General features: G+C 37.4%; 1 protein-coding gene across 2 annotated transcripts in view; it reads right to left on the reverse strand.

The window, feature by feature from the left end:
* Positions 1 to 10,234: 10,234 nt before the first annotated feature.
* The window catches only part of rgs3b (regulator of G protein signaling 3b), a 46,028-nt gene continuing 32,317 nt past the window's right edge, over positions 10,235 to 23,945 (reverse strand). The window contains exons 20-25 of one of the 2 annotated variants that reach the window (XM_084115073.1): positions 21,412 to 22,203; positions 13,934 to 14,004; positions 13,055 to 13,159; positions 12,774 to 12,835; positions 12,353 to 12,519; positions 10,235 to 11,254 (exon numbers count right to left, since the gene is read on the reverse strand). In XM_084115073.1, the coding sequence (XP_083971199.1) occupies positions 11,060 to 11,254; positions 12,353 to 12,519; positions 12,774 to 12,835; positions 13,055 to 13,159; positions 13,934 to 14,004; positions 21,412 to 22,203 (1,392 nt within the window). In that variant the 3' untranslated portion in view covers positions 10,235 to 11,059. The remainder of the gene's footprint in view (positions 11,255 to 12,352; positions 12,520 to 12,773; positions 12,836 to 13,054; positions 13,160 to 13,933; positions 14,005 to 21,411; positions 22,204 to 23,945) is intronic. The other variant, XM_084115074.1, reaches the window with a different exon arrangement.

Consider the following 23,945-nt stretch of genomic DNA (forward strand, 5'->3'; position numbering starts at 1 on the left):
ATGAGTAGTACTACATTAACACTTCAGCTACTACTATTAGCTATAAAAAAGCTTAACTAATTAGTAAGTAATATCAAATTTAGGACTAAGATGGTTCCTTATTAGTTAATAAATAATTACTGAATGAGATTAGCCTCATAATAACTATCAACTAACTATGACTAATTATAAAGAATGACCAAGTAATCACAACATTATTGTGTGTCTGAGATGTAATCAATCATCTTTGTTGCTTTGAATATGTTCATAAAATGCATCACTAATTACTCCAGTGTTAGTCACTCTTCAAGAACTACTAGTGATTTGGACCATTATTTTTAAGTGAAAAACATCTTTATCACTTTAAAATAATGGTCCAGATCACTTGAAGAGTTCTTGAAGAGTAACTGTCATGTTTGTTCTGTTTTGTTCAGGTTTCCTGGTCTGTTCTGTTTTATCTTTTGCTTCTAGTTTGTTAATAGATTCTGTTCCTTTTCAGTACGGTTCACTTGCATTGTGTCAGAGATTTTTTCTGTAATGTGGAAACTCAGTTTTCTCAGAATAACTGATTGGTTCATGTCTGTGAATTTCACAGACAAATGACCTTTCAGCCCATCAGAATGGGCGGGGCTGACTGCCTATTTAAGTCGCACAGAAACAGCCATGTAGTCAGATTTACTCTCCTTCAGCACAAAGACACATCCAGTGCGCGCCACTAAAACCACAGCCCAGGCAATCGGGCGCACCATTGCCACTTTTGGCTCAATTTAACAGAGATCAAGGATGCTGACAAGACAGCTTTCCTCGACTCCCCGGTTTCCTTCTCGGGCTTGTTCAGTCCTGCAGTTGACTTAGCGGAGCGCTTCACGGCAGCACAGAAGACACCGCAAGCCGTGTGCCATTTTCTGCCCAAAAGAGCAAGTTCCTCATCTGCTTCTAGTCACCCAAAGACAGCATCGACTCAGAAGCGCGCCAAGTCATTGCCCTAACCTGCTCAGCACCAGCAGAAAGCAGAACCCGAGGTGAAACAGCGTTTCCGTCCAGCAAACCGCTACCCATTTCCCAAGTGCCAGGGACCCCGCCCTAAGCTAGAGCAGGACCCTGAGCCACCCAAGCAGCCCTGATGTTTTGGGCACAAGAAGGAGAAGACTAAATCCTGCAGAGGCCTGACCACCACCCCCTGTTCAGTTCAGTTTGTTGAATTTGTTGCCAGTACTGGACCCCCGTCACCTGTTTTAAGGGTGTCCAGACTTTTTCCTGCTGTTATAGCGAATAAAATAAAAAACACCTTCACAAAAAGAGCATTTCTCCTCCGTTTCATGCTGCTGCAAGCGTCAGCCATCTGCAGTTCTCCAACATCTCGCCGCCCGAAGCCAAACTTGGGAAGCCATTACGGACATGTCACTTTTACAGCCACTACTTCCTAGTCCTCAAAGAGAGATATCTCTTGATATCTCTGAGTAATAAGACACTCTAATAAGACGGCCATTTAGGATGCTAACTTTGAAACAAATCCTCTCACAGATATGCCCAGGGGATTGTTTTTTATTAGTGGTTCTGAAGGACACAAACTTTCAGATCCCCATCACTGACCAGTCTTGGCTTATCAATATACAGTCCTACCATTCGGACAGTCTCTGGCCTCATACACTTTTACGAAATGCGTGGATGCAGCTCTCTCCCCACTGAGACATAGGGGATTTAGCATCCTGAATTACCACAATGATTGGCTGCTCTTAGCCCATTCGAAGGAGGAACTGTGTGCTCACAAATCTCTGCTCCTCAACCATTTAGAAAGCTTGGGGATCAGAATCAATTTGAGCAAGAGCTCACTGTCACCCCACCAACTCATCGCGTTCCTGGGGGCAGTACTCAATTCGTCCAACATGCAGGCTTGGGTTTCGCCGGATCGCTCCCTGAAAATTCAGCAGCTAGCGACGGCAATCAGACAGGTGAGCAACCTCCTTTTAAAGACTTTTCAGAAGCTACTGTGTCTCATGGCAGCAGCCTCCTCAATAGTTCCCTTGGGCCTGTTACTCATGCGGCCCCTGCAAAACTGGTTGAAGGCCCGCGTCTGACCTCGAGCTGTGTGCGAGGGCCGTGTTATTCTTAGGGTGAGCCATGGCTGGCCCTGGCCCCCTGGAAATTACTCCATCTGTATCAGGGGGGCTTGCGTCCAAGCCCTCCACAGACCTTACCATCCAGACCTTTACTCCAGAGTCCGCTCCCAAGTCTGTTCCAGTGAATGAAATCTCAGAGTAAGTTCCAGGTAGTGAAATCTCCAAATCTGTTCCAGTGAGTAAAATCTCAGAGTCCGTTCCAGTGAGTGAAATCCTTGAGTCTGTTCCAGTGGGTGAAATTCCCTAGCCCATTCCAGAGACTGAAATTCCCGAGTCTGTTCCAGAGACTACCCATCCACGGCCATGGAGGCCGTCCCAGAGCCGCCCTATCTCCCAGACACGGCCATGGAGGCCATCCCAGAGCCGCCCACTTTCCCTGACATGGCCACGGAGGCCGTCCCCGAGAAGTCCACCTCCCTAGCTTCCTGCACTGCCGGCATCTCCCTGGCTCCTTGAGCTACCGGCACCTCCCTGGCTTCATGTATTGCCGGTACTGCCCAGGAGGCTTCCAGTCCTGCCTAAGCCACCCTGGCCACCTCCTTCTCTAGACCCTCGTCAGCCTCCGGGGTTCCCACCCTCCCTTCCCTGTTGGACTTTTTACGGCACAAAGACGCGCCTTAAGGGAGGGGGTGTACTGACACGTTTCTTCTGTTTTGTTCAGTTTTCCTGGTCTGTTTTATTTTGTCTTTTGCTTCTTGTTTGTTAATTGACTCTGTTCTCCTCCGTTCCTTGCCTGTTTATTTCCATGGTTACAGATTGATTAGAGTCCTCAGTTCAGGTGTATCTAGTTAGGTTCTCCCTTTGTTTGCTCTGTGTATATATAAGCCCCCATTTTTCTTGTTTGTTCCTTGTCTTGCAGTGTTTAATGTTTATGGGTAAGTGGTTGTGTTTTTCTCCTAGTTATTCTCCAGTTTGTGTTAATTATTGCATTAAAGATCTGTTTGAGGATTTCCTTCGTTGTGCGCTTCATTATAGCCACCTACCTGTGACTAGTGCACTTGAGTAATTAGTGATGCAGTTTATGACCACGTTGAGAGTAAAAAAAGGCAATTTCTCACATCTCAGACATGTTAATGTTGGGATTAGTAATTAATTAGTAATATTTTATAATTTTTCTAATTAATTCTTAATGAGGACAATCTCATTCAGTATTTATTGTTATTTATTGTTAATAATTATTAATTATTGATTACCTAATAAGGAACTATCTCAGTCCTAAAGTTAATTTTAGTTAATCTGATTAGTTAATCTTTTTTCCATATTAGTTAATAGTAGTAACGGAAGTGTTAATGTACTACTAAGGCCACCATGAACAGTATAACAATGAATAAAATATTTTATATTATACTTTCTTTTGCAAAAGATTTTTATTTTTTTTTTCAATTATTCATATAAAGTTAAGGAAAAATTATCTAAAAGTCACAAAATATCAGTTTAAAAACTTGGGGACGAATGTGAAAATTTGAGCATTACATCTTCGTTGTCATTTTCATTTTGTTTTATATTTAATTCAAATTAAATTAATTCAAGAAAAAGGGCATTTAAATGGACAATTATTGCACTTTTTTTTAGCTAAACATTTTCTTTATTATTTACACATGAAAATTATATTTTGACACATTTCAAAATATTCAGCCTTTCACTAGACTTATAACCTCCATGTGCAAACATCCTTTTCATAGTAAAGACATCTGGATTGTGTGCGTCATCACCGTCACTAGCTTGACCTATTGCCTGTCTGGAGTCCATGTGAGTCCTTTCCTTTACCTACAGGGTCATTAATAAAGCTATGACTCATCAGCACAAATCATTTGTGTTCACTGAACATCTGCTTTTTGGGACCTCATTGCACATATAAGAGAGGTTCTCTATATGGACTGCCTTACTAATTGGGATGTACAGTATGCATTAATTTTTTACATCTATAAAATACAAGGGTAGCTCCTGTACTGAGTAAATGTTTTGCAGTGTCTGTGTCATTCCTACAAAGCCGCTCTGGGGAATAACTCTTATAATATTTTGTAGATGCTCTACTTGGTAAACATGTTGTGGTGTAAACACACTGGTGCACTGTGTCTTAAAAGTATGCATACAGCGAATAGTTGTTCTTGTGCTGACACAGCTGTATGTATCAGAAATATTTGGATCAGAGGCAGTGCAAAATCAAAAGCTTTCATTATACATTAGGCAAAACATGGTTTTCACTTTCCTCTAATTATGTTGCTGTTTTCTTACACACGGATAATTTCCTTTAATTTGTTTTCGTACAACATTAGCTTCAAGTTAAAAGGAGTGTGTTCCACACCTTCGACAGCTGCATGAGCCGGTCAAACCCAGCCGAAAGTAAGAGGAAGCACTGTGTTCCTAAACTAAATATTTGCCTCCATCTCGGCTTTCATGGAACAGACAGTGAATAAAACAGATTGTCATTTAGTTATTTTCAGAATTGTTTTATGCATAATAATTATATTATTATAACTAGATGTACCGCATGGCGGTACAAAATATGACCGCCGCTCAGGCCTGCACTGGCTTTCCACAAAAAGAAATGACGTGGAGCAATTTGGCTGTATTGCGTGTTTATGTATATACCTAAAAAAAGTAGTAGTATGTGCATGTCTGTCTGTGTGTGTGTGTGTATGTGTGTGTGTATGTGTGTGTCTGTGTGTGTGTGTGTGTGTGTGTGTCTGTGCGTGTATGTATGCGTGCGTACATGTGTGTGCGCGTGTGTTTGTGTGTGTCTGTGCATGTGGATTTGTATGTGTGTGTGTATGTGTGTCTGTGCGTGTGGATGTCAGTGTGTGTGCATGCTTGCGTTTGTTTGTATTTCTGCATGTGTGTGTGTGACAGTTAGGGTTGCCAACTTCAGAAAAGGAAAATGCGGGACAATCGTGGTTATTTATAGGAAAATGAGGGACACTCAAATTATTTGTACTGTATCACACAGTGTACGTCATTTCAGTGTCTGCAGTTAAGTTTGTGTTTAAAAGGTTATCAGACATAAACACATTTGTATTGCTTAACCTATTTATGTATTTAATTCTAAAAATAATTTTAATGTCATACATGAAAAAAGTCACATTACAAACAAACCATAGTTCAAAATAACAGCATTTATCTAAAATAGAAAGCTTTTTTAACATTATACACTAGGCTTACAGTTCAAAAGTTTGGGGTTAGTAAGATTATTTTTTGGGAAAAAAAATAAAGAAAGTAATTGCCTACTTTTATTCAGCAAGGATGCATTACATTAATCAAAAGTGACAGTTAAGATAAGATAAGATATCGTTGACGAAAAATTCAGTAGATGAAAGTGAAAGTGAAAGTGAAAGTGACACGTGACGGCCAAGTATGGTAACCCATACTTGGAATTTGACCTCTGCATTTAACCCATCCAAGTTAATGCACACACATTAGGAGCAGAGTAGTGAGTAGTTAACACACACACACTGCAAACGTGGATACACACACCCAGAGCAGCGGGCAGCCTTTGTGTGGCGCCCGGGGAGCGATTAGGGGTTAGGTGCCTTGCTCAAGGGCACCTCAGTCATTTTCCCACTGGTTCTGGAATCGAACCAGCAACCTTTTGGGTTACCAGTCCAACTCCCTAACCACTAGGCCATGACTGCCCCTCTTTTTTTTTTTTGGTTTTTTTTTTTTTCTTTTTCTTTTTTTTTTATAAGCTGACGAAAAAAACCTTAAGATGACGAAAAAAAAAAAAAAAAAAAACTTTGACAATCCCTATATGACCGCTTTCGCTAGCTACGCTAGCGGCGGTCATAATTATTATAATTTAGATAAAAACATACACAATATTGTGAATGCCAACTTTAGTACCTTTTTAGTATCTTGTGTTTTCACTCAGGTGTTCGTGTACATATATAACACACTTATATATATGAAGAACTAAGGGAAGAGTCAATTTCAACTATACACACAAAAATATGTCTACATATATAAATAATTATGACCGCCGCTAGCGTAGCTAGCGAAAGCGGTCATATAGGGATTGTCAAAGTTTTTTTTGTTTTTTTTTCCGTCATCTACTGAATTTTTCGTCAACGATACCAGGGACACCGAAACACCGGGGAACATGAAATGTGGTGGGCATGTAGCCCCACTAGACTTTTACGGAAAAATTTGGTCCCCGGGGGCCACTCCCCCCCGCCCCCCCCCCCCCCCCCCCCCTGGGCCCCCCCCCCCCCGCTGGGCCCCCCCAAACCCCAAAAATGCAAAAAATAACTACCTGAACTGTGGCACCGAGGATGAAGAAATTTTTATGGTATGTTGGTCTTAAGGGCCCACATCAACCTAGCCCATAATCACTCATTTGTGATTTGCGCCCCTCCCATAAAAAATGAAAATGCAATATTATTCTGCTTTAATCGCCCCTATCTTCAGTTGAGATGTTCAGAACTGCACCATATTTCATGTGTATGATTAACTTGACATCCTCTGGGGGTATGCTAAGTTTCGTAGAATTTCATCCATGGGGGGGTATAAAATAAATTCATTTATGTGCACATTTAGTGACTGTACACTCATCGGCCTGTAGATGGTGGTGTTGAGCGAAGGGTTGCTGGTTTAGGATGATACTGTCACTAAGGTTGCCAACTGTCCCGAATTAGGCAGGACGTCCCGTATTTTGGGCCTAATTTATTTGTCCCGTGCGTGACCTCCCGTGTCCCGTTTTTTGACAAGCTGATAAACCACTGACTGATACAACAGCAACAGCAGCAGTGCTGACCATGACACTTGAGAATGATCACCGACACCTGTCATCATCCAATCACAGCTTTTTTTAATCACTGTTTTGAGACAAATCATTGTTTGATTTGCGAACATCCTCTGCCGTCTGGTCGCTTCCGCTTCAAGCCGGACTCGTCTCGCGCTAACGGTAATTCCCTTTCACTGTCCACGTTTTGATTTCGGCTAATCAATTTTGGCGAATGCAAACAACGTGATTATTGTTCATGAGTCTAACATCCAGCTACGCAAGAAAACATGTAATCTACCTGAGGGAATAATATGCTCAAAAAACATTTCTGATTATTATTAATGTTTTAAAGCTTTTAGAAAGTACATAGAAAGCTTTTGTAACATTATCTTAACTGTCACTTTTGATTAATGTAATGCATCCTTGCTGAATAAAAGTAGGCAATTACTTTCTTTATTTTTTCCCCCAAAAAATAATCTTACTAACCCCAAACTTTTGAACTGTAAGCCTAGTGTATAATGTTAAAAAAGCTTTCTATTTTAGATAAATGCTGTTATTTTGAACTATGGTTTGTTTGTAATGTGACTTTTTTCATGTATGACATACATTATTTTTAGAATTAAATACATAAATAGGTTAAGCAATACAAATGTGTTTATGTCTGATAACCTTTTAAACACAAACTTAACTGCAGACACTGAAATGACGTACACTGTGTGATACAGTACAAATATTTTGAGTGTCCCTCATTTTCCTATAAATAACCACGATTGTCCCGCATTTTCCTTTTCTGAAGTTGGCAACCCTAACTGTCACACACACATGCAGGAATACAAACAAACGCAAGCATGCACACACACTGACATCCACACGCACAGACACACACCCATACACACATACAAATCCACATGCACAGACACACAAACACACACGCGCACACACATGTACGCACGCATACATACACGCACAGACACACACACACAGACACACACACATACACACACAAACACACACACATACACACACACACACACACAGACAGACATGCACATACTACTACTTTTTTTAGGTATATACATAAACACGCAATACAGCCAAATTGCTCCACGTCATTTATTTTTGTGGAAAGCCAGTGCAGGCCTGAGCGGCGGTCATATTTTGTACCGCCATGCGGTACATCTAGTTTATTTAATTTATATGTCACTTTTATAAAAAATAAATTAAATTATTTATACATTCTCTCTCTTTCTTAGCGTTATTCCCGCTCATTTGCAGGGTCTGCTTCACACACACGTGATTTTGCACAGGTTTTACGCCGGATGCCCTTCTTGACACAACCCAGCACTGAGAGTTGGACACGGGGACACATTCACACTCATAAACACTTATATATAATACATTACATATATATATATATATATATATATATATATATATATATATATATATATATATACATAAATTATATGGTAACTGTACAATAAGGTTTCCTTTGTTACCATTAGTTAACAGCCTATCTATATAAAAATAAATTAACCTTAAAAACTGCAGGCTTTGGCCTATTTGCATTATTCTGGAACTTGACTGCCCTCTGGAGATTTTTAGAAAGTGTACACCCTCTTCATAAGGCCAATATATCCTATGGTATTTCAAAACAACATAATAATAAAAACAATAATTGTAATTGCCAAAGACTGTTTTATTTGATGAGAATATGTTACATATAAAGGCAACAGTGAGTGAAATATGAACCCACAAATAAATACAAGGGATATTTATTATTACAGAAGGAAGGACATTGTTAGGATGAAGGCAGAAGGAAACTGATACTGTATTTGCCAAACATGAGTCTCCCAATGAGCTAACTGGTAAATAAACACAGAACACGTACATCTATGTACAACACATGTTCCTGTATGTTAAGCCACTATTAAACAGAAATTCTGACTTCTTTTTGTTATGTTATTCTGGTTTCTTTGACGTGTGAACAACCGACGAACATCAACAAAAACAAACAAAATACCTTTAGACTTTTAACATCACTATAACTATTATTCAATATATCTCAGCCTCTGTTATTTACAACAGCAATCACAATTTCTTACTGAGCCTTTGATGCATTATATATATATATGTATATATATGTATATATGAAGAGTTCAGATGCAAAAGCCTCTAAGTGCCATCTGAAATTTTCTTCTAGAATGATCATTTTCATAAAGCTTGTATATTTAAGTTCAGTAATTTCACTTAAATGACAATTAATAGGTAATTTTCATTGCCATTTAAGTGAAATTACTGAACTTAAATATATGAGCTTGATATAAATGATCATTCTAGAAGAAAATTTCAGATGGCACTTAGAGGCTTTTGCATCTGAACTCTTCATACTTCATATATATATATATATATATACACACACACAGAGTACAGGCCAAAAGTTTGGAAACATTACTATTTTTAATGTTTTTGAAAGAAGTTTCTTCTGCTCATCAAGCCTGCATTTATTTGATCAAAAATACAGAAAAAACAGTAATATTGTGAAATATTATTACAACTTAAAATAATAGTTTTCTATTTGAATATACTTTAAAAAATAATGTATTCCTGTGATGCAAAGCTGAATTTTCAGCATCATTACTCCAGTCTTCAGTGTCACAGGTGACATCCAGTCTATCACATGATCCTTTAGAAATCATTCTAATATTCTGATTTATTATGAGTGCTGGAAACAGTTCTGCTGCCTAATATATTTGATGAATAAAAGGTTAAAAAGAACTGCATTTATTCAAAATATCAAATTTTCAAAGAAATCAAATCAAAGAACTCAAATTTATTCATTTATTCAAATATAAATCTTCTTTACTTTCACTTTTTATCAGTTTAACACATCCTTGCTGAATAAAAGTATTGATTTATTTCAAAAAAAGAAAGAAAAAAATTACTGACCCCAAATTACTGACTAGTAGTGTATATTGTTGTTACAAAAGATTTCTATTTTTAACACATTTGCTTCTTTCTTTTTTTTCTTTTCTTTTTTTTTTTACTTTTTATTCATCAAAGCATCCTAAAAAAGTATTGAAGGTTATGAAAAAATATTAAGCAGCAGAACTGTTTCCAACTTTGATAATGAATCATCATATTAGAATGATTTCTAAAGGATTATGTGATAGACTGGAGTAATGATCCTGAAAATTCAGCTTTGCATCACAGAAATAAATGATTGAAAAATCAATCAATCAAATAAATGAAAAATTTAAAGTATAATAAATTGAAAACCAATTATTTTAAATTGTAATAATATATCACAATATTAAAAAAAAATTCTGTATTTTTGATCAAATAAATGCAGGCTTGATGAGCAGAAGAAACTTCTTTCAAAAACATTAAAAATAGTAATGTTTCCAAACTCTTGGCCTGTAGTGTATATATATATATATATATATATATATATATATATATATATATATACATTTGACCCCTTTAATATACTGTTTTTGTTAAAGAAATGTTAATAAGAATAACTAACTGTATATTGCACTTGTGAAACAAAAGGGGTTAGAGCCATGGGGCCACTACATAAAGAACGAGTGTGGAAAAGTTACCAAAGCCCTTGAAAGTAATAAAAATTTGCGTTCTGTCTGTAAAGATTTTCAACAGTAGTACTGAGAGAATATAAACATGCTTGTCAACTGTGCCCGAGATAAAAAAGGACATTAATGTTAACTAATACTTACTTTTGTCCAATACCATCTTACTCATAAACATAAAACTGAGCTCTTTGTAAAGGTGGAGTATGTTGAGGTCTGTGCAGGAAAGGAAAGTGAAATAATGTATCTTGGTAAAGCTAAACAAAACGGTACCAAAATTTCTCTTTTTCTATACCCATCATTCTTTGCACCCTCTATGTAGTGCCACTGGGTCAATAAGTGCCAAGGCGTTTTAGGCACTGGCAAATTAATTCGAGTCAACACTTCCAGCATGTTCATAACACATTTATCGCCATCTTATTGCCACAACTGTCCAACAGGGTGCAGCACAGAAGCGTCCAAAAACAATGTGTCCATGCAATGATCCAACGGGCTGAGCTCTCCAAGGTGCTTAGCAGACTGATGTTTCAATGTAAAGCTGTGCATCAGTGGATAATGTGATTGTAGACACATCCTGTTCTACTAAATCCATGTCAAGTCTCCAGCAATACTGATCTAAAAAGTTTCAACATATACAATTTGTTGCCATAGCTTTAAGATGGATCTGTGGCAGAGCCGGGTCTCTTTTGGTTGGTTAATTCCATGTAAATGTCAGAGCGGAGGAATCGAGGGTACGAGTCTCTTTCCATTAGCCCAAAGATTCTGCTCTGAGCCAGGTCAAAGCAGTCTCCGCAGATGTTCTCCATGTTTCCCTTGATGTGCTCCCTTGTGTAAGAATCCAGATTAACCTGGGAAATAAAACAAGACTATGCTAAGGACACTTTTCATATTTATTTTGGATTGGTTTTCTGGTATATCTGCTCTCTGGAATAAATTACCAATTGCAAGTAAAATGAAATAATGATAATAATACTAATACAAATAAATAAATAAATATCCTCACACAAACAAATTCTGTTTTTGCTGAGAACACAGTATATCATGTCAACTCAAATGCATTATTCTGTGTATATTGCACATGACAGTATGTGCATTTCTATATAATTACTGCATGATTTCTGGAAATAGGTCACTTTTTGTGTTTAGGGTTAGGCTTAGGTCAATGTATTTATTTAAAACAACATTAAAAACAGTTCATACATACGATGACTGGAATATGTTATATATTTCTGAGTTAAAATTAATTAGGTTTTTCTTTTAAGTCAAAATGTCACGGTGATTTGAGGATCATGAAGAAAAAGTCTCTTCAGCATTAAAATGCTGAAACTTTTTGGCATCATCTTTTATTATTGTTTCTTTCAAATAAGTAGTAAGACATTTTTGTTTTAAACTGTTATAAATATGCAAACTTTTGCCTGTCAAATCAAAGTCTTAAACATGCAGGGAGCCATTTTGTGGCAAGCAAACCAGAAAGAAAAAAAAAGAAATGCTATTCAGAGTTATCATCATCAACTAAAATTGAAACTAAAACTTTTAAAAACATTTTTGTTAACTGAAACAAAGTTGAAATAAAATATAAATACAAATATTAGATGGAAAACTGAAAGAAAATTAAAATAATAGGCTGAAGTAAGTTATTATAATAAAATTATAAGCTGGAAGCTAAAAAAATTAAATGAAAACAAATTAAACCTAAATAGTACTATTTAAAATTAACAAAAACTAATACAATGACAAAAGCACATAGTAAAATGACTAAACATTAAACTAAAATTAAAATTAAAATAAAAACTGAAAATATAAAAATAAATGCAAATTCAAAATATGAATACAAATGTAAATAAATAAATATTAAATAAAATTAATGATAACAGAGAAACTTGCATAACTGCATTCAAAGCTCAATAAGTCTCTTAAAAAGATAATTTTACCCTTTTTCATCTTACCTCTTTACAGGACTGTATGGAGATGTACTCAGTGAATATCTTCTTTGCTCTGGATGCCATTTTGGACAGTGATTTGATCCTCTTGAAGTCCTCACATGCCAGCCAAAAGTCCAGATTCTCTTCACTGAACTCTGTTTGCAGGAAGGAGCGGAAAACTACCAGGCCATCTGAAGAAGGGAAGAGAAAATTACTCTGGCGCTTATTAGAAAACACAGAATAAGTATTACAGAATCTGGGGTAAATCTGGATTTGGATCCAGGAGCAGAGGTTATATATATATGTATATATATGTATATATATATATATATATATATATATATATATATATATGTGTGTGTATACAAACATGGTTTAAAATAGCAGTAACAGCTGCTGAAGTGCAGATCAACACAGCTGTCATATCAAATGAGTCATATCTTACATTTGTGAGAAAGCAGCGCATCGAGCGACTCTGCCCATTTAAGAGCTTCCTCTGGAGTCGGTCTGTGGATGAGCAGACATAGTGGTCAACAAAGCCATGACTCACACTAATGATCCATTCAGATAATTATAGCACACAAAATAGGCCATCTATTCAATAACTCCAAAACGTCACTGTTGTTTTGATTGCCCACGACACTTTTACATCAAAGCACAGCCTATTCACCCATTCAATGTTTCTGAATGACTGTCTCGATGCATAAAACTATCACATGGACTCACTTGTCTGACTTTAGGACTTTCTCAAGCTTGCTGGCTGGATTGCTTATATGTCTGTCGTTGGTCTTCTTCCGCAGAAAAGTCAGGCGGTTTTTCATGTCTTTGGCCCTGAGTGACAAGACAAAAGGCATCACATCAGGTGATTTATTAGCTAACTGTTCACTCAAGTACTTCTGGGAGGAAATGTGTTCCGGTTACAGTCGTAAGCTTTATTGTAGGAGGGACATGGATAATAAAAGCATAAATAATGCTTTTCTCCAGTGAACCTGAGAATGGAAAACATAACATTCACATCTCTTAAACTAGAACACTTAAGTATTCCATAGTTGCATTCACCTAAAAAAAGAAATTATATTTTGCATAAAGAAGATTAAGCCTATTTGTACGATTGTTATTATGATAATGTGGCACATTTTAATTAAAAGAATAATGTATATTGTATTACTGTATGTAAATGAAAAACATGATTGTGACATTTTTTTTATGATAATGAGGCACATTCTCTTTTACTCAATAATGTAATGCAAAATTACTTGGTTGGTTTAACCTAATAACATAATAACCCTTTTAAATCCGATGGAACCACATCAATCACCTGATAAAACATTAGAATGAGATTTTCTTCCCATTACAATAGGGAAGACAGTTGGCCAAGGGAGGTTTAAAATCTGCACAGTTGTCATGAAAATAATGTTACAATGCAAAAATGTAATGGTGCATCAAATAGGCAATTTTCTTAATTGCAAAGTAAAAAAATAATCTTATCTTGATTTCTTTTTTGGGGGGGGGGTGAAATATGTCCCCAACATTTCTTTACAGTTTTATAAGATTTACTCAATAAAACTGCAAATGAAGTAGAAGAAAGAAAGTTGCTTGACTTACAGATTCTTGGATTTCTTCTTTTTGACACCAGTTTTTCCCATGTCACATTTACAGTTTGGTTTGCCACAAACCTGTGGAAGATTAACGAAAGGTCATATCTTTAATTAATGAAGTATAAAATTAATGATTTTTAAGTGTAAATCATCATTGATAGTGATGAAAGTAACACATAAGTAATGTGAGTTATGTAATCAGATTACTTTTTTCAAGTAACTAGTGAAGTAGTGCATTTCTTTTAACCCCTTTACTGCCACCGTCCAGCTAGCAGGATGCTTGGAGCTCTTTTTTGAAATGCCTTTTTTTCCTATCACATATTTTTAATAATCATCATAACTTAGGTATCATTCGAAAGCTTACACCCTCAGTATTTATCCTTTGAAAACCATTTTGAAATTGGGCATTGCGTTACTGTTGGAAACAGTACTTAAATTCCTTTTAGTGGGCTCCTCCCCCCTAGTTGGTGGTGTCATGTTTCATATTACAAAATTTACAGCACTATTTTATAATCAAAACTTTTTCTAATTAATTTCTTCTTGACAAAACACATATCGTTGGAAAGGTCTGAGACTCGAGGTTCCATTTTTGGTTATTGTCTTTTCGATAGAAGGGAAATTGTGACATAAATGTATTAATTTGTGACAGGAGAACACATAAAAAAACCTAAATGGAATGTGGGTGGCAGCCGGTGGCTAAACAAAACAACGCCTAAACAAAATCTAATAGGAACTTCCAGTTTTGTGATATCAACTTCAATTTTGTAAACTTTATATTTTGGGTAACACTTTAGTTAAGGGTCTAAATCTCACTATTAAGTTGCTTATTAGCATGCATTAGGGCTGTAATGATACACCAAACCCACGATTCGATACAAAGCTCGATTCTTTTTTGGGAGGGAAACAGTGATTGGTGGTGACGCAACCTAATTGTCCGTAATTGTTTTTTCCTTATAAATGCGAACACGAAAAATAAAATAAAATGAATATTTTATGTTCTGTGGAGAGCCAACCCTTCTTCATCCGGTATTACTAACAAATATTTTGCCACCTAAAGATTTTTTGTCACGTCATGTGTATTTCCCTCATATTAAATATAAAATGCATGTGTAGACAGATATGTTTCTTATGTCTGGACTCCTTAATTAAGGGAGTATGGATATATAAACAGATGTTTCAATATATTGGTATTATATGCATTTTCTGAGAATTTATATTTCAAGTTTTGACTGCAAATTAGTCAAAAACAGTATTAGTCGCGATTCTGCCTTTTCACACCGCAACACAGGTTCGTGGATCTGAGTGTTGCGATTTCGGTTTCACATTGCATATCGTTACAGCCCTAGCATGCATATTACTAGTTTATTGGCTGTTAATTAGTACTTATAAAGCACACATTAATGCCTTATTCTGCATGGCCTTATTCTACATCCCTTAATCCTACCCAATACCTAAACTTAACTACCTTACCAACTATTAATCAGCAGTAATTAGGAGTTTATTGAGGAAAAAGTTATAATTAATAGTTAGTTAATAGTGATAATCTAAACATTTTTAGTCTTTTATTTTTACTTTAGCAATAATCTGCTGAGTGACTTCTTTAAAAAGAGACCAACCTTAGCATTCATTAATTACAACCATTTAAGTCTGGATAGTGCATTTTCACGTCTATGCTCAAAGGGTGGGGTGGCAGTTCATTTACAACAAAATATCTGAGTTTTTAAAATAAGTAAAGCAAGTTACTTTGTTTTCCCATTTATTTACAGACACCTTTCCTGTCCCCATGTTGAGGGAAATTGGGAGCAAGGTGAAGAGTCGTTGTGTGCGCTGTGTAAACATGATGGTTATTGCATTTAGTATAATGCATTTACTCATCTCACTTGCACAAAAACAGATTCAGTATTCTCAAAATTAATAGAAACAGTGAAATGCAAACTCAAAATATTAAGCAAACAGTCTCAGTTTACGACTGCAACCCTGGTTCCCTGAGAAGGGGAACGAAACACGCAGTCTGGAGTTGGCACTATGGGGAATGCCCTCAGCGTGATCGATGTCTGAACACATGTACCAAACACAACAATCTATTGGACGACGGCAGTCTATGATGTTGTGAGCAGAGTGCCCGCAAGTATAAATTTACAGGTGCATGTAAAATAAATCATCAACTCTTTTGTTTGAAGGAGATGCACAAGTAACCAGATGCATGGCAACAAGAAGCCGTGTCTCATTCCCCTTCTCAGGGAACCAGGATTACAGTCGTAACCTGAGATGTTCCCTTTTGAAGTGGAACTTCAACACATCGTCTGGAGTTGATGCTATGGGGAACAAATTCCCTCTCCGCTATTCTGAGGAGGTAGTCTCACTAGGCTGAGTATGCAAACCATAGTGGGCATAAAATAACCTGACTCTACAGTATAGGTTAATCGGAAAGAGTCAATACACGTTAACCCTCAGACGATACATTGTGAGCCATAGACTGCTTACTGGAGCCACTCCCTAAGCTTTAATTTCTCTAATAGCAATAGAAATGTTAGGGCTGCTCGATTATGGAAAAAATCATAATCACGATTATTTTGGTCAGTATTGAAATCACGATTATGTAACACGATTATTTCACATGACTTTGGGAACGTGTTGCATTTATTAAAAAGACACGGTAACACTTTACAATAATGTTAATTAGTTAACAGTTAATGTATTAACTAGCATGAACTAACAATGAGAAATACATTTGTTACAGTATTTATTCATCTTTTTTATTGTTAGTTAATAAAAATACAGCTGTTCATTGTTTGTTCATGTTAGTTTACAGTGCATTAACTAATGTTAACAAATACAACCTTTCATTTTAATAACGTATTAGTAAATGGTGAAATTAATATTAACTAAGATTAGTAAATGCTGTAGAAGTATTGTTCATTATTAGTTAATGTTAACTAAGGTAGTTAACTAATGCTAATTAATGAACCTTATTGTAAAGTGTTACCAAAGACACCTTTCAACAATTCTTAAAAAATCGAAATTTGAACATTTATTGTACTTTTTGAACTATTAAAATAAATACTATATAACAGATAATACTTCAATGAGTATTTTAATAATTCCCGCAGGTCCACCACTTAGAATGCGGAAAATTCCCCCGCAAACATTGATTCACTTTAGCACGTAGATTGTATGAGTAGCCTAAATTAATCCACACAGACTATAAAATCAAATCAATCATTTTAAAACTTTCTCCAAGACGCAATTTCACAAACCGCGTGAGTGTTCAGCGGTGCCGCGTCTTCTCTCTCTCTCTGTCTCTCAAACTGCACTGGACAAGGCAAGCGTCGAAACTACACATTCGCGTTTAGGAGTCGGGACATGATGGAATTGTCACTTGTACAATCGGACCAGCATTGCATCATAACTAAAGTTTATCATTTTCACTTCTTTTTAAGTTTTATCAGTTTAAACATTCAAGCTGAGAGAGTTTATGGCATCGGGAGGGGCGGATGTGCGCGTGCGCGCGTCATTCAGAACAAAAGACAAAATAAGAGCGTTCTTTCATAACAGAACATGGCAAAATAATCGTTTTTACTCGATTATACTATTTTGGTGATCGTTGGGAGCAAAAATCGAAATCGAAATCGAAATTCAATTAATTGCACAGCCCTAAGAAATGTTCAGCTTCAATGCTCAATTGTAAGGGAAGTCTTGGCCTTCTAACCTTCCTCCCTCACTCACAGGCCAGGTAAAAACCTGAAAAGCCCAAAGAGTAAGGTTCTGAATGAATGAATGAATGAATGAGGCATTTATATAGCGCTTTCATATGTACTACTGTACAACCAAAGCACTTTACAATCATATCAGGGGATCTCTCCTCAACCACCACCAGTGTGCAGCATCCACTTGGATGATGCCACGGCAGCCAGTACAATGGCACCAGTGCGCTCACCACACACCAGCTATAGGTGGAGAGGAGAGAGAGTGATAGAGCCAATTCAGTGGATGGGGATTATTAGGAGGCCACGATTGGCAAGGGCCAGTGGGTGGAATGTGGCCAGGGCATTGGGGTTACACCCCTACTCTTTACGAGAAGTGCCATGGGATTTTTAATGACCACAGAGAGTCAGGACCTCGGTTTTACGTCTCATCCGAAGGATGGTGCTCTTTTGACAATATAGTGTCCCTGTCACTGTACTGGGGCGTTAGGACTCACACAGACCACAGGGTGAGCACCCCCTGCTGGCCTCACTACACCTCTTCCAGCAGCAACCTGGTTTTCTCAAGAGGTCTCCCATCCAGGAACTAACCAGGCTCAACCCTGCTTAGCTTCAGAGGGCAACCAGTCTTGGGCTACAGGGTGAAATGGCTGCTGGCTATGTCAGTATATTGACAAAGCCCTCAGGGAGTAGCTTGTCTAAAAGGGGTACTTAACTACAAACTTTAATTAAAAGGTTAACCACTTCTTCTCAGGGGGAGAAAAGGCTCTTGCTTCATTAAAAAAGATCAAAACACAAGGAGCATAGCGGAAAGGCTCTTACCACCTCAACCCTTGAGGAAACTGCAGGGGAGCTAAAACTCTACTTATCTACACTAGAGGAATAGGGGAGATAGCTCAATAGGGGAGAGAGCCAGTGCTGTTATAACAAGCCGGGAAGCCATAGGCAGACCGTCTATTTTACCAGGTCCCCAAAGCCTAGGTCGACCAGAGTCGTGAGCGATACCCGCTATTGGGTCAAGTCACCTTTTAGTGCTTTATACAACTCAGATTGTTTCAAAGCAGCTTTACAGTGATATCACTAACTATATCATAAACAATGATTCAATGAAGCAAAACAGAATTCAACTGCTCTAAAGCAGCTCTAAAAAGACAACAGTAAACAGTCATTTTCAGTGAAATCAGTTGAGTGTTGATTCATTTCAGTTTAATTCAGCTATAAAGCAGCTCTGCAGTAAACAGTGATGTCAAATCAGTAAAATTGCTGAATATTTAGTGTTCCCAACTAAGCAAGCCAGATGCAACAGTGGCAAGGAGCGTAACGTCCTAGTTTAGGACCTAACCATTGTTGGGGAGGAACAGAGGGAATCAAATTTATTATAATTTTGTCTATCCTGCTTTACCCTAAAGGATATCGTCAGAGCAGGGCAGTGACAGGGAGCATGTCTTTTCAAACCTTAGTAATAGTTTTTAACAAGGGGGAGCCAATCCCTACTTAAACTTAGGGAAGGAAGAACATGAGAGCAATGCATACTAACTAAACTAATTATTCTTACTACCCAGGCTCTATACCCCAAGGAGATCTCAGGGGAGCCAATCCCTACTTAAAGACGCCAAATAACCGGGGGAGAGCAGCTCATACCTACGGTAAAGGCACTCTACCTAGAGAGCACCCTCCCAAAGGGGAGTGATATCCTGCTCTACCCTAAGGGGTAAGAAAGGGAGCCTGCAGGCCACAACCTTACCGCTGCTGCACTGAAAACCACAGAACGGCCAATAGCCATGGCAGTCTGTTTGGTGGCTCAGAGAGCCAGGTCCGTTGTCCAGCTGGTTCCGCCACTGTGTGCAGAGCACCTCCGGCCTGGCCTGCTACAAGCCGACAAGCTCCCCACAAGCCGAGGTTTGGCACGGCTTTCAAGGCAACGGCCTTAAGTGAAGACGCCTCACCCTATGAAAGACAGCCCGCTAGTGGTTCCTCCACAGGGGGCATCTTTACATACCCATGCTCGCCCCGTCTCTCTACATTCGAATAGCTCAAATGCTGGAAAGGAAAGATGTGAGCGGAGTATGGTTTCTTCCAAGACTTCTCTAGCTCAGTGTGAAGGTCTGGAAGAAACTGTAGGCTCACTGGTGAAGGACGTTCCCTGTATGCAGGGCTGGCAGGAGAGCCAGACTCAGTCAACAACATCACATGGTTCTCCAACCACATCCAGTTCCACAGAACAGAATGACGCCAGCAACATGCTTTACGGATGATCAGAAGAATCTGCTGAAAAATCGATTCACATGTGAATCTCGATTCTATCTTCTAACGATTTGAATCGATTCATAAAGGTCATAAATTTAAATATTCTAAACGTCTGTTAATAACGTGATGTTGAAGGAACAAAGAACAGTGCAGCACCAAACAGTTTAGAGAGTGCACAGTCTTGCAACGGGGGACAAATTAAGCTTAATTGATAACAACAGTTCCATATCAGTATTTTAACGTATAGAAAATAGCCTTAAATAATGTATAATTACCGAGAATTACATGAGAAGCGCATTCATTGAGGACGTGCAAGCGGTTGCCGTGGTAACGAATAATACCTGCTTGTAAAAGTGAATGAACATATCACATATCTGAGTCTAAATCACTAAATATTGAGAATGCAACAGCATTTTTCTAACTCCAAAAGTTCGCCCACTGATCAGAACCAGCTGATAATCACACATTTTGAAGATGAAACGCCATGCTCACGCCATGAGAGGCGAATATGAAAGGCTGAGCAGCCCCTCTGTCTCCACTGTGCTTGAGTAAAATAATAATGTGGTTACAAGGTGTGTACAATTTAAACTACCTTATTAAATAACTGCACTAACAGTAGCTGCTATTCAGTTTGCATACTGCTGCTCTCCTTCTACTCTCTTCTGAACTCTTTCCTCTCTTCATTAAAGCTCCAGGTGAAGGGTTGCCAGATATCACAAAAAAGCAGTCCATTTAAAACACAAAATAATAAACATACATGGCAAAACTGTACCAGGGAAACAAATATAAACAATATTACTAGTATTACCAATATCCTAAAAAAAAAAAAGTTAGGAAATTTTATTTATTATAAATAAAATAGTTCAATATAAAATATTTAGAAAGTATAAATTGATTGATATTAAAAAAAAAATAGTAAAAAAAAAAGTTGATTGAAAGTAAAACAATAACATGAGAATTAAAAATAATAAATAATAAACACCTATGAGTTGTTTTTAATAAAAAATCAATTGGGGGCATGGGTTTTCTTATATATAAGGAGGGGCTGCAAGGACAATAAATTAAATCAAATTCAAAAAAAGTTTAGAATGAAACCTAAAATCAAATCTATGCATATATCGAATCGAAATTTTATTCAAAATCGAGAATCAATTTTTAACCGAATCGTGACCCCAAGAATAGATTTTAATCGAATCCTGGGTTCTCAAAAGATTCCCACCCCTAACAAATATACTTTATGTATTTAATCTCACTTTATTAGCCCAGGGCTAAAAGTAACCAAAAGTAACATAATGCATTACTTTCCATAAAAAGAAAAAAGTAATGCAATTTGTCACTTTTTTAGGGAGTAACGCAATATTGTAATGCATTACTTTTTAAAGTAATTTTTCCCGACACTGATCATTGAGGTTTTAACAAAAGACATTTATCCATATTTAAGTTTTAAACTGATTTTTAAATTAGTCTAGTGACATTAAAAAAATCCTGGTATTCAGAATGCAGTAGTATTTGATATTAACGAATTAGTACGCACCCTCCTTCCAGTGAAGAGCAGGCAGATCTGGTGGACAGATCCTCCGTTCTTGGTGAGCTCTTTCCTCAAGGTCTGTGGGGACGGGACTGCCCAGCGCTCAGGAGGTTCCCGCTTGGTCTCTATGCAGTCGATGGCCTGATCGGAGATGAAGCGAGGAGACCGGGGCTCTTGCAGCAAACTGCCCTCACTGTGCGTCCGTCTGTGGAGGGACCTCTGCACACACAAGCCCCCGCTCTGCTCCCCACTGCTAGGAGATGATTCCACCATACTCCTCCTCTTCAGAAATCCTTCATCGCTGTCTTCGTCGTCTTCTTCCTCTTCCTCCTCATCATCGTCAGTCGACGGTGAGGTCAAAGCATCTGTGTTGAAGGAGCGATCCAGGCACAGCTTAGGAATGACTAGAGGGGAGGAAGATGACGATGAAGATGTGGGTCTGGCACCAACGCTAATGGTCTCGGAAGCGCTCTCGCCCTCCCCCTGCTCCCTTTTCTCCAGTTCTGACTCTTGCCCACCTCTTTTCACCTCCTTCTGTCTGTCCTTCCAAATCTCTGAGGTCTCCATGTATGGAGGTTTGCAGGCGTCTCGAGGGGTCGGAGCGGATGCTTGGTTGGCATCTCCGGTGCAGCTGTGCAGATCCGGGTAAGAGAGCTGCTGAGTTGGAGAGCCGCAGTTGGTTCTTCTCATGATGGGCGATGCAGAGGGGCATGATGGGGAACAGGGCTCAGACACACTGTGAGGACTGAAGCCCAGCAGACCCAGATCAGTCTGTTCAGCTGCATTTGGTTCCATCATCTGTCAATACATAATTAAAAAAATCAACATTTTACAAATGGCTCTGGATTTAAAAATTGTCTACTACTAAAAGAAACTGAAGAAAATTTTTCCCCAAAAAACATGCTTAAGAAGAATATTGTGTAACACAACTGTATAATGCATTTCACTTGTCCTCTCAGCTCTTGACACCTGTATATCCAGTGGCAAAACCATTAGAGCACATTCTTAAAATACTGTATTTTTATTTAAATAAAAAACATGATACATAGCAAATAATAAACTGTATATTAAATATGTTTAATTAAAAATATAAAATGTATATATGCAATGTTATTTTTAAAATTATATAAACATATTATAATTATATATACATTTTCAGATATTAATTACATTACATAATTGTGCATCATTCAAACTGAATTATAGTCTATGGTATTCAAAAATAATTTACCAAAAACCATCCTCCATGAAAAACATGACACTACTTATGTTTGGGGTTAAATCAATAAATTTTGACATGCTGTTTTTTTCTAAAACGTACTTTTGCTGGGGGAGAAACAGATCACCAACAGAAATTATGTTATTAGAATGGATACAAAAAAAAAAAAAAATCTTACTGTTGCATTTTTATTTTTTTCAGATGAAATATTTGTTTTGAAAATACTTGTATTATTTTTACAAAAATATCAATGGAGTCTCTGGAACACCAAACATAAAAGCAGGAAAGTCAACAGAATGTGGGAACAAAATAATGAAAGAAAAAGAAAGAAAGAAAGAAAGAAAGAAAGAAAGAAAGAAAGAAAGAAAGAAAGAATACACCAATACACCAGCAATACTGCATTATATTGGATATTGTTTTCTTATGCACCAGGAGGAATGGGAAGGCGGAAAAAAAAAACCTTGGAAATTGAATTTTACGTCTCCCTATTGTAGAGGAAAAGGTTAATGTATTCAGACTCCCTACACATCTAATCAGCTCATAAAGTACTTTGCTGGCAGCACGACTGACTCACAAGCTCTGCTCTTTAAAAACACAGCACAGAAGATCTGACACTAGGAGGTAAAAAATACTGATATAAGCAGCTAGAATGCCATAAGTCTATATGTATATGCTCACTCAAGTGTATTTTAAACATTATGTGCAATAACCAAGATTATTAGATAATAACATACAAGATTTTACTTTAACAACTTCAAACTAGTAACATTGTCTTGTGTTATGTTAGTCACATGTCTTGTGTCATGTCCATTTTTTAAACTTGCATATTTCAAAACAAATTCATACATCCATCTCTAACATACCTTCTTAAATGCCAATGAAATTAAAACGAAGGTAAAGATGAAAAAAATATATATTTTCCACCAGTTACACTGCAAAAGCACAAGACACATACAGAACATGCAAAAAACAATGTAAATGACCTCACCTTCATAAAGATCTAATGTTTCGCCCCTACAAGCGAGTAATGTAGTCCTCCATCATACTAGCATGCATTACAACAGCCCTGTTCTCTCTCTCTACACTCTCTTTCTTTCCCCTTTCTTTCACGCCATCACATGCGCGTGTCTGTTTGTGCTAGTCTGATGATGATGTCGCTGCTCTCCTGATGTCACTTGCCCACCAAGTGGAGAAAGTGAGAGAGAGCATGAATAAGAAACAAACATTATGTTTAACTCGTATGTGCACTGTATAGAGTGTAACAAACATTTATAACAACTGTAACAAGTCGTATTTATGTTCTCACACATGCTAATTAAAA

This window comes from Abramis brama, assembly GCF_963993115.1.
Source record: "Abramis brama genome assembly, chromosome: 5".
Classification (NCBI taxonomy): domain Eukaryota; kingdom Metazoa; phylum Chordata; class Actinopteri; order Cypriniformes; family Leuciscidae; genus Abramis; species Abramis brama.